The sequence below is a fragment of the Cydia splendana genome, chromosome 17 (genome assembly GCF_910591565.1).
Source record: "Cydia splendana chromosome 17, ilCydSple1.2, whole genome shotgun sequence".
Taxonomy (NCBI): domain Eukaryota; kingdom Metazoa; phylum Arthropoda; class Insecta; order Lepidoptera; family Tortricidae; genus Cydia; species Cydia splendana.
This window is the reverse complement of record NC_085976.1, coordinates 1,195,899-1,208,582: the sequence shown is the minus strand read 5'-3', so window position 1 is coordinate 1,208,582 and position 12,684 is coordinate 1,195,899. Positions and strand designations below refer to the sequence as shown.

The following is a 12,684-nucleotide window of genomic DNA, read 5'->3' as shown; positions in this document are numbered from 1 at the left end:
ATCGTTGTAATTGCTTAGCTCGCCAAAAAAAATCATTTGCTATGTGGTACTTATAGATACACAACCTGTTTAAGGGTTAAAATTTTCGACATACGCACGTCGTATTAGTGCTAGTTACTGCACTATTTTACTATTACTAAAATATATTACTATCGTAATGTACTATTAATGTTGTTCCGACAAGTTAATACAACACTTAAGGTAGGTTCGGATTCAGACTATACCAGCATAACTGCTGCAGTAATTAATGCGGCGCGACGTTACTGCCGACTGTATGTATTGCTGCCGCAAATGTCAAAATAGATGTTTCTTTATGGATTTTTTAAATTTGCGACAGTATTACAGTGGGCAGTTATGTCGCGCTGCAATAATGCTGCAGTTTTCTGCCAGCTGCATTACTGTACTGTAGGCAACGTCAAATTTATTGTAAATATATATCATTATAAATTGTCTTATTGTATAAACGCAAACGTTTGTTAAAACTATAAATAATAATTATGCCGTAACACAGAATAAATAATAGTACCTACTATTAGGTACAGAAGATTCACTCTCTAACAAAACGCGTCTATTACGACAGATATGACCGCCAGGTGGCGCAAGCGCGAGTAGCCCATACAACCATTTCCAGTCGCCGTTACGACGCGGTGTTGACACATCTTGTGTCGACACCGTCTGTTTCGGTCACAATTCCAGTCGCAGAGTCGTCGCCGTGTCGACACAGTTACCAGAAATGGGGAAGGGTCGACACATGACACAAAGTGACATAAAGTGTGGTCGCCGTGTGCACACATTGTTTCGGGTTTGCGACTACTTTATGCCAAAATCATTCGTTCATTCGTTCATTTTGTTCCTGTCAAATGGAAACTGTCAGATGGAAAAATACTTAAATAAAAATAAGTGACATTAATACGCCATCTCTAAAACGGATTACAAGACGTAATTATATATTGTTTGCATTTATATTACAATATGACTTAAATTATTATGGGGAATTAAACTGCTCGAGTGATTTCATAAACTAAGTGTAATATAATCAACGCGCCACCACATTGTTTTAGTTTAGCCGGAAATTAAATTGTTTACTTCTCAGTGCCTGTGTTCATAACTATATTATTTGAAGCATTTTTGGTACTTCGATGCGTATACTATACTTAAATAACAGAAATAACGCTTTACATACTACCAAACTTGTTAATTATGATGTATAAATATGGTTTAAGGCTGAGAAATATTGCAGTCACAAAGTAGTTGCAATGTTTCGACTTTGTGTCGACTCTGTGTTGACACATGACACGCGCTGTCAAAAGTAATAACAAAGTTACTGGTATGTTACTGGATTTGCAAAATGGCTCCTTGTGTTGATTTGTTTTCAGATATTCTCAAAGTGTAAAAATGCCGTGGTCAGAGATGGGCATTAGTCGATTAACTGTTTATTCGACTAATTAATGGAATAAAAAAAGTTAATTCTCAAATTTTAATCGCGATTAGTTTAGTCGACCTAACATAGATTGAAATTGAATTAATCTGAATATTAATCGAATAAATTATCGATTAAATCTCGATTGAAAGTTGACAGGGGGCCATTTTTGTACGTAAAAATAATAGAAATGTCTTGCATGCAGATGGTAGCAAAACACTTTGTCATAAAAGTCGAGATGGGTGTCGATATACAGGGTTACTTTTTTACCGGTACAATAAATTTTACCACATCATTGGTATCGATAATAGATCACATTGCACAAATAAATTTTTTTTTTTTTTATTTCGCATCAATTAATTTGTCCTTCACCAATTTAGTAACTTCTGGTTGCACTAATTACAAGGTGTCAACGGTATGAGGTAAAAGGGGCGGGGCGGGGCGAGCGGCCGGCGGCGCACGATTTGACAACTGTTGGAGACTAAGAACGCAACCTCATTAGATAGGTTTTATTTTTCTGTTCTTACTGACATGTGTTGTCACGTCACTTCTTGATTTCCTTCAAAAATACGTTTGTGTTATTTGTTCCCGTTTTATTTAACTCTCACTTATCTTACAAATAACCATCAACAACAAAGCATCCGGGAAACTGCGAATGCAAAGTGCAACCCTTTGACCGATAAGACAGTGCGTTTGACGAAATTAAACGTGAAAATTACTTGGAAAGAATCGAAGCAAACGTACAAAAACGGGCACGGCTTTGTTTACAAAACCACGGACAGCATTTTGAACATTTACTTAAGTATGTGAATTAGTACGAGAAATGGACTCCATTAATTAGGTATGTAGGGTAGATTTCAATCATTATACATAGTTGATTCCAATTTTTTAAATACGCCTCAATGAAAAATGTTGCAGACTTACTTCGTAATTTTATCAGATTTCGAGACCTTTTGTCATACTTCACACAAAGCAACATCTTCATTTTGACGGTCCTAAGCCCGTGCAAGTATGAAGGAAGAATTGGGATCAAGTAGTATTTTTTTATGTCAATACGTGTGCCGCCGCCGCTCGCTAAATCGCGCGCGATGACGTAAACAAACAGTTGCCAGTTCGTGCGTTTGCTAATTGATGCGTAAGGCATCCACATTTTCTAGTACTTTAGCGGATAAGTTCGGGCATTGGTATTTTTGTTTTTTTGTTCCCAAATAGTAGTAACAAAGAATGCTGGTATTTTTTTATTATTGGCAACAATTACGTATGTTGATTTATTGTACTGGTAAAAAAGTAACCCTGTATAGGTTTTAGGGAGTGCCGATTTCGAAAATAATGATCATTTTGGAATCCGAAATGGCGGCCATGCACTGTGTCATAAAAGTCGTCATGGATGTCGTTTTATACGTTTTAGGGGGCCCCAATTTTGAAAATGATGACCATTTTGGAATCCAAAATGGCGGCCATGCACTATGTCATAAAAGTCGTCATGGGTGTCGTTTTATAGGTTTTGGGGGGCGCAGATTTAGAAAATGATAACCATTTTGGATTCCAAAATGGCGGCCATGCACTATGTCATAAAAGTCGTCATGGGTGTCGTTTTATAGGTTTTAGAGGGCGCAGATTTCGAAAATGATGACCATTTTGGATTCCAAGATGGCGGCCATGCACTATGTCATAAAAGTCGTCATGTATGTCGTTTTATAGGTTTTAGGGGGCCCCGCTTTCGAAAATGATGACCATTTTGGAATCCAAAATGGCGGCCATGCACTATGTCATAAAAGTCGTCATGGGTGTCGTTTTATAGGTTTTGGGGGGCGCAGATTTCGAAAATGATAACATTTTCAATTTAAAAATGGCGGCAATGCACTATGTCATAAAAGTCGTCATGGATATCGTTTTATAGGTTTTAGGGGGCGCAGATTTCGAAAATGATGACTATTTTGGATTCCAAGATGGCGGCCATGCACTATGTCATAAAAGTCGTCATGGATGTCGTTTTATAGGTTTCTGGGGGCGCAGATTTCGAAAATGATGACTATTTTGGATTCCACTTTTATGACAAAATACGTAGCCGCCATCTTGGATTATAAAATGATCATCGTTTTCGAATTCTGCACTCCCTAAAACCTATAAATCGACATCCGTGACGACGCAAGTTATCTTTATTTTCAGATCTAACAAATTGCTACAGAATACAATGGACAAAAAAGAAGCGAGGAGGTAATGAAACAAGCAAAAATACAGATGATACCTCGACGCAATTGGGTGATTCTTAAATTGTGTCCAGATTTTTTTTGTCATAAAAGTTTATATTTTTCACATATTACTCTCACAAGTTCCGTGACATTTCGACCTTGTAATTTTTTAAGTAAATGTGTTTGTTTATCTATGAGGATCTCACTAGAATAGTATAATCAAGGTATGTTTATATTTGATGAATGAAATAGTAACGCAAAAAAAAATATATTTGTGTCTTATATTCCTGCCGAAGACTTTTATTTTACCTTTTCCTTCTACACAAGTTTGGCCAAGTAATAAGAATTTAGGGCTCTCAATTTTATTTTGACTTCTACAACAGTAAAGCTACGAGGCCATGTTTGGTATCGTTTTCGTATAAATTCGCAGTACCAAATTTAGTTAAGGTATCACATTGACACCATTCCGAAGTAAAAACATATAAACTTATTAAAATACTTTCTTTTAAACTCCTCTTCACGCTTAAACTGCTGAACAGTTTTAATTTAAATTTGGTACACATATATTTTGAGTCCCGAGACAGGATATAATAAGTTATCTCAAAAATCATCCTTTAAAGGTGTGAAATGAGGTGTAGGGGGGAATTCAGAATTGACTTCTTGAAGAATACTGTTTAAGTTTAGGTTTGAAGTCATGTTTTTTCATCATTTTTAACTAAATCAAAGATGTAGACCATCCCAAATTTCATATAAATCGGTTCAGCGGTTATTGATTTCCCGTACAAATTTCCACGCCACTTTTCACACCTTCAAAAGATGATTTCGGTTATAAGATCTATCCTATGTCCTGTTCCGGGACGCAAACTATTTCTATACCAAATTTCAACGAAATCGGTTCAGCGGTTAAGCGTCAAGAAGAGTTTCAAAAAAACCGGCCAAGTGCGAGTCGGACTCGCGTATTAAGGGTTCCGTACATTAAGTCCGACTCGCGCTTGACTGCACATTTCTAATAGGTTTTCCTGTCATCTATATGTAAAGAACTATTTTGTGTATTCAGACGGACATACATACAGACGCACGAGTGATCCTATAAGGGTTCAGTTTTTTCCTTTTGAGGTACGGAACCCTAAAAAGATTTATTTTTATTTTGTGGAATGGTGTCAATGTGATATCTTAAATGGATTCAGCACCCCAGATTTATACGAAAACGATACCAAACACGGCCTAGCACCTTCACTGATATAGATATATCAAGATAAAATTGAGAGCCCTAAATAAACTTTCAAGAGCGGATATCTCAAAAACTATTCAACATATCGAAAAAATTGACGGAATAAACTTGTAACAAATTAAATAAACTTTCATTTTGTATAAGTGGCCATGTCGCTGAGATGCATAGTTTCCGAGATATAATCGAAAAACGGGAAAATGGGACCTTCAAAGCCCGCTCTCTCCCCCCCGCTCAAGGGCTACGGCCGGGGACTTTTGATATGTTCACCTCCTAACTTGTCAAACCGAGTTACGGAGTCAAAAATTGTGTTCCGAGCATTTCCCTCTACAACTTTTGGAGCATTCGTTGCCTGACCTAAGTAGCTTATTGAATTTCTTTAAAAACTTTTCTGTAAAAGGTTGACGGGTGTTGGGTGTTTATATGGTTTCGGTCGATTATTATCATTTGCATTGCCCATGATGACTTACTAGAATTACGAGCACACGAGACACTAATAGTAGTTTGACAAACCTTGGTTTTCAAGAGGTATTTTATATTGACATTTGCTGTCACAAATTTGCTGTCAGATTTAGTCGCAAACCGCACGCAAAGTGCACACAAATGTGTCGACACCTTGTTACGGAAAAGTGTAGACACGGCGACGACACTTTGTTTCGAAACAATTCTAGACACATTGTGTGGACTCTGTTACGACACATCTGACATTTAGTTACCACTTTGTGATTCTGCGACTGGAATGGTTATAATTATGGGAGGCGTCAGTTCCATAGCCATAAGTGACTACTATGGCTAGGGGGTCATCCATTAATTACGTCACACGTTTAGGGGGAGGGAGGGGGTCAAGAAAATGTGACATGTTGTGACATGGGGGAGGGGGGAGTCACAAACTTTGTGATGTCATTTTAACTTCATCAGTAACCGAAAATTAATTTATATTTTTTTATTCGCTGTACAGTTAAATAATGAGATTTTGGATGTAACTTTCGTTGTGTTATAAAATTACTAATATTTATATATCAAAAATATTTTTTTATTTAAAAAATAATGCCGAGTTAATATTGTCGATTTCGTTGAAAACAAAATTGCCTAAAATGTGACGTCACACCAGGGGGGGAGGGGTTTTCAAAATGTGACCAAGTGTGACAAGGAGGGGGGGAGGGGTAAAAAAACCTAGAAATTCATGTGACGTAATTAATGGATGATCCCTAGACACCAAAATTGGTGTGGGCCGCATGTACTTGTAGCGACGCGATGAAGTCGCGGAGTGAGCCACGCTTGGGCGTAGTATAAAAAAACTGGTCAAGTGCGAGTCGGACTCGCGTTTCAAGGGTTCCGTACATCACACAATTTTTAACAATGTTTTTTTTGTACGTGTAACATCTTGAAAGTCCCGAATGGGTCAGATCAAAAACCAGATGTATCAGGAAGTGTTATGGCGCGTGGTAGTATATTATATCTCTGCAACTATGCAAAGTAGCTTGGATAGGAAGATTAAATACCGAACAATAGTTAGTAGAAGTGTCCAAATGCGAAGACCGAAGGTCGCGCTCCACGTGGGGCTGAAAGCTCGGAGCGTCCGATGGGTTCGCGCTTCCCACATACAACTTCCGCAAGTGTTTTTTTAAAACATCTTGAAAGACCCGAATGGGTCAGATCAAAAACCAGATGTATCAGGAAGTGTTATGGCGCGTGGTAGTATATTATATCTCTGCAACTATGCAAAGTAGCTTGGATAGGAAGATTAAATACCGAACAATAGTTAGTAGAAGTGTCCAAATGCGAAGACCGAAGGTCGCGCTCCACGTGGGGCTGAAAGCTCGGAGCGTCCGATGGGTTCGCGCTTCCCACATACAACTTCCGCAAGTGTTTTTTTAAAACATCTTGAAAGACCCGAATGGGTCAGATCAAAAACCAGATGTATCAGGAAGTGTTATGGCGCGTGGTAGTATATTATATCTCTGCAACTATGCAAAGTAGCTTGGATAGGAAGATTAAATACCGAACAATAGTTAGTAGAAGTGTCCAAATGCGAAGACCGAAGGTCGCGCTCCACGTGGGGCTGAAAGCTCGGAGCGTCCGATGGGTTCGCGCTTCCCACATACAACTTCCGCAAGTGTTTTAAAAGCGAAAGCCGAAGAGAGATAATACTTATAGTGCTTAAGACGAAAGTGGAGGACCCGCGCGGAATCGCATTTATTTTCCTCTATTGATAGAGCTTATCCGCAATTCTTATTCTTAAGTCCGGCTCACGCTTAATTGCAGACTTCTTATACGTTTTTCCAGTAATCTATAGGTATCGGGCCCAATCGCTTAACAAAAGATAGAACAAAATCGACGATCTCCTTTGCAGGAAGCATGCACATGTCGGAGGCTCCGGGCCTTCGACCTTCGAATTCAGACACTTGTAGGTACTATAATAGTTCTGTTTGAACACTAACCTCCCGCAACTCGGCCTTCGGCCGTGCGTTTCAAAAAGCTACTGGGGGATGCTTCGGGCCTTCGGCCCTACGCGTAGCTCGGCCTTCGGCCTTCGCAAAAGCTGTCCACACCGAGTTTCACGTAAACCATTACGGCTGTGTCCCTAAAACAGCCCAACCGCGTTTTTTTTCTTAAGTCCGACTCACGCTTGACTCTAGATTTCTAATAGGTTTTCCTGTCATCTAAAGGTAAAGAACTATTATGTGTATTTTTTTCAAAATTTTAGACCCAGTAGTATCGGAGTTAAGGGCGGGGGGGGGGGGGGAATGGTCATTTTTTGCCTATTTTCTTAAATAACTTCTAAACTATTTCATATAAAATTATATCAAAAATATATTTGAGATCCTGAAAATAAGCGCTTTCATTTAATATGTAACACGATATGGTTTGCAAAACTTTGTTTTTTAATTTTCTCATATTCCCCCTAAAAGAGCCCCCTATGCTTAAAATTCATTTGTTTTTATTACATGTCCGTCTTTGGGTCACAGACTTGCATATGTTTACCAAATCTCAACTTAATTGGTCCAGTAGTTTTGGAGCAAATAGGCTGTGACAGACGGACAGACGGACAGACAGACGCACGAGTGATCCTATAAGGGTTCCGTTTTTTCCTTTTGAGGTACGGAACCCTAAAAATGCGACTAGGCTGTATCTGGCACCCAGCCGCAAATGGTACTTGACTATTGATGTACTTTACTATTGTTACGTGTTTTTAAGAGGACGGCCGCTTCTCCGTACAAACGTAGGTAGTCCCTATTTTCCTCACTGGATATACTCGTATAGGTGCATTATGGATTGAATTTTAAGCATAGGGGGCTCTTTTAGGGGGAATATGAGAAAATTAATAAATAGTACCTATTACAAGTGTCTGAATTCGAAGGTCGAAGGCCCGGAGCCTCCGACATGTGCATGCTTCCTGCAAAGGAGATCGTCGATTTTGTTCTATCTTTTGTTAAGCGATTGGGCCCGATACCTATAGATTACTGGAAAAACGTATAAGAAGTCTGCAATTAAGCGTGAGCCGGACTTAAGAATAAGAATTGCGGATAAGCTCTATCAGGGCCACAACCGCAATTGATTTACGTGAAACGTGGTGTGACAACTAGTGCGAAGGTCGAAGGCTGAGCTCTGCGTTGGGCCGAAGGCCTGAAGCATCCAAGAGAGGTGCGCCTCCACGCAAGGTCGAAGGATGAGCTTTAGGAGGTTAGTGCTCAAACAGAACATATAATTGGTTTAAGTACGAGTAGCTAAATGAGAAGGCTGAACTGCCGTATATCAGAGGGTCTACCGCGAACACCGAAGTTCGCAAATTACGGGGATTTCTCTTTTACTCCAATGAAACCGTAATTAGAGTTACAGAGTGAGATGCCAGCAATTTGCGAACTTCGAACAAAATTAAAGATAGCCAGCCGTGTGTGGAAAAATTGAATGAACAGTTGAATGTACTTATGAACTTCGCTTTGCTCGCTCGTTCGAAAATGTGTGCAGTACGGAACCCTTGGGACGCGAGTTCGACTCGCACTTGACCGGTTTTTTGTCTTCAGTCCGACTCACGCTTGAACCTAAAAGCACGCCACTTCGGGAGGCTTCGGGCCTTCGGCCTTATGCGGATAACGGCCTAGGGCCTTCGCAATAGCTGTCTACTCCACATTTCACTTAAACCATTGCGGCTGTGTCCCTAAAAAAGCCACACCGCATTTTTGTTCTTAAATCCGACTCACGCTTGACTGTAGATTTCTAATAGGTTTTCCTGTCATCTTTCAATAAAGAACTATTTTGTGTATTTTTTTCGAAATTTTAGGCCCAGTAGTTTCCGAGATAGAGGGGGGGAAAGGTAATTTTTTGTCTATTTTCTTGAACAACTTCTAAACAGCTTATATAAAATTATAAAAAAAAAAATATTTGAGATTCTTACAATGAGCCCTTTTGTTTGATATATAACACGATATAGTTTGCAAAACATTGTTTTTTAATTTTCCCATTTACCCCCCAAAAGTGGCCTCTATGTTTAAAATTCATTTGTTGACGTTACATGTCCGTCTTTGGGTCACAGACTTACATATGTGTACCAAATTTCAACTTAATTGGTCCAGTAGTTTCGGAGCAAATATGCTGTGACAGACAGACAGACAGACGCACGAGTGATCCTATAAGGGTTCCGTTTTTTCCTTTTGAGGTACGGAACCCTAAAAATGGCAACGTATTTTTGGGCCACTCTTTGGGTTGTTTGATACCTTTTGATACAATGACGCCAAACACGTTCATTCAATGAAGCATCCCAATTTAGAAGGGCGCCATATTTCAAGCCGCACGTTATCGACACAAAGCAACAATGCCAGAGATTTACGCTGCGTTGTATATTGCTCGCTATTTTACGTCGTTCACTACGATAACTTTTTGTCTGCTTTCGTGAATTTATAGAACTTTATCAAGTTTCACTATCGTAAAGTTGGTAGAATTAGGTTTAGTGCTTACATACTAATTTAGTTTGTAATCGTGTTCGTATATTATCAGTATTATCACATAATAGGTATCTAACGTCAAAACAAATAAACCAGTTTCTTCTAACCTCGTTTGTACCGTGTGTATAAAAACGAGCAAAATTTGTTGTAAATGATGTTAAAATGAAGTTAGAAAGTCGATTCAGCTCACAATACTACTGACTGGGCTATGCATAATTAAATGCTACGGCACTTATTATAACTATGTTGTGTAGTTATTATTTTGTTCTTTAAAAAAAACAATTTATTAGGAGTGATTGTGTGTCAACTCGTGCTAGGCTCTACGGAAGACCACGGCTGACTTTTAATCTAAAAATACCTTTGCAAAGTTGGGTATCGTGATACATAATAACCCTTTTGCCTTTATATGTGAACATTAGGAACCAAATGTTTAACCTTATGTTTACTCTGTTTTTACATAAGTACATTATTTGGGTTTTAAATTGTTTTCTGATGTAACAGACATTACACGCCCCTACATGTAACCAATAGCAATAACTGACCAAAATCTGCCGACTTTTGGGGTTCCAGCTCTCATTCAAATCGTATAAAGCCCTGTCATGTCATAAACAACAGTATCATGCTTTCAGTTATCACCTTTATGACAATGTACTAGAGTTCATACCTAATCAATATTATGGGTGGACGTTTCAGCACATAAATAGCCCTTTTGTTGTCGGGTTGGAAGCGACACCTATTATGCTTGCAGAAATGCTTTGCGTGCGTGAAATTTTGATCACGTTCAAATGCAAATAGTCTAACGGTACTGTTTGAATTACTTACTACACCGGCATTACTACTGGCTGCAGTATTGCACCGCGACATTAATGCCGACTGCGTTGCCGCAAATGTTAAAATCTGGGCAGCAACAACGATTTTGACATTTGCGGCAGCAATGCAGTTGGCAGTAATGTCGCACTGCAATACTGCTGCTGTAATGCTCCGACTGTATCACTACAGCAAATGTCTACTAGAAATTTCCCTATGAAATCACCTTTTAGACGTATACATTAAATAATATACTTTGGTCTAAAGAATATGTATTCAAGGTAAATAAATCTTCAGGTCCCCATCAACCCACACCATGTCGCCCTGGATGAAGAAACTGTTCCTCCAACTGATGCCGAAGCTTCTCATGATGCGGCGGACAAAGTACTCCCTCCCCGAGTATGACGACACCTTCGTCTCCAACGGATACACGAACGAGCTGGAAATGAGGTATATTGAGCATTGCGTAACCCTACCTTTACCTTTCAAACGTTTAATATTTCCTTTTGGATGTTACCTCATCGCGTTGATAATGTTTTCTTTAAATTATATTTATGGTGGATTTAGTATAATATGACCCGATATTTATGAATCGATAACAGAATTTATAAGTCGAACGAATAGCTGCGGAAAATTGAAATCAAAAATTAATAGCACTGAGTGCCTTTCCATGCTTCCCGGGTATTGCAAGGAGCAATGCTATCTGGAATCTACACCTAGGACCAAATAAATTGGGACACTTTCGTTTCGTTAAGTTATACGTACCTATTCTGCTTTTATATGTCACATTCTGCAACCGTAAGAACTTTAAGTCTTTTAATTTTAACTTTTCTGAAAAACAAAACTATACTATTTTTTTTAAGTGGAATAATTACTGTCTTGGGTGAGACTTGAACTCACGACCCCCGGATCGATACTCCAGTGCTCTGCCATCTGAGCCACCAAGACCTCATCCATAGCCAGCAAATCTTTCCACCATATTATAGGTCAAGGGGACCTTAGCGACATTTACCGCAAGAGTGTTACACTTCTTAAACGGCTACCGGAGTTCCAAGTCATATTGGAAATTCACCAGTTACGATGTGCTACCCATACTAATTTTAATATGGTGGAAAGATTTGCGGGCTATGGATGAGGTCTTGGTGGCTCAGATGGCAGAGCACTGGAGTATCGATCCAGGGGTCGTGAATTCAAGTCTCACCCAAGACAGTAATTTTTCCACTTTTAAATTTATTCTAAGCTTAATAGCTGTATAACAGAAAAATATTTTCTAATTCAAATAAATTAGTCCTAAGTCTATGTAGAAAGATCAGGGAAATCTTGTTTACGTTAAATGTATGTTTGTTCACAGTCGCGACAGCCTGACTGATGCCTTCGGTGACAGCAAAAACGGTGACGACGGGGACTACAGGAAGTCTCCCAACCCTGAAGATGACATGATGGCCGCTGGGGGGCATCAGAGACCTTCAGGTAAGTGGAAATAATTTCACTTATTAAAATTTTCCTTTTTTGCATCTAGATGATCTTCCAAGAGGGTGGCTTACTTATGAAGCTGATGGTCTCGGGATTTATTTGTCTGATGAGCCAGGATATTTGTTCCTGAGTCATGGGTGTTTTCTATGTACTTAAGTATGCCTATCGTTGTCCAAGTAGCTTGAAGGCTTGTGTTGTGGGCAACTGAACACAAGCGTTCTTCAGTTTACTGTGGGACTTAGTCAATCTGTGTAAGAATGTCCTTTATTATTTATTTATCTATTTTTAGGGTTCCGTACCTCAAAAGGAAAAAAACGGAACCCTTATAGGATCACTCGTGCGTCTGTCTGACTGTCTGTCTGTCTGTCTGTCTGTCTGTCTGTCTGTCCGTCTGTCACAGCCGATTTTCTCCGGAACTACTGGACCAATCAAGTTGAAATTTGGTACACATATGTAAGTTTGTGACCCGAATACGGACATGTAACGTAAACAAATGAATTTTGAACATGGGGGCCACTTTTGGGGGGGTAAATGAAAAAATGAAAAAAAAATTTTTTTCGAACTATATCACGTTACATATCAAATGAAAGAGCTTATTGTAAGGATTTCAAATATTTTTTT

The 12,684-nt window shown here is 39.1% G+C and overlaps 1 protein-coding gene across 2 annotated transcripts in view; it reads left to right on the top strand.

Annotated features, from left to right (window-relative positions):
* Positions 1-12,684, top strand: part of LOC134798618 (acetylcholine receptor subunit beta-like 2) — a 69,146-nt gene that overhangs the window by 28,691 nt on the left and 27,771 nt on the right. For both annotated transcript variants that reach the window (XM_063770981.1, XM_063770980.1), the window contains 2 exons: positions 10,888-11,040; positions 11,942-12,060. In XM_063770981.1, the coding sequence (XP_063627051.1) occupies positions 10,888-11,040; positions 11,942-12,060 (272 nt within the window). The remainder of the gene's footprint in view (positions 1-10,887; positions 11,041-11,941; positions 12,061-12,684) is intronic.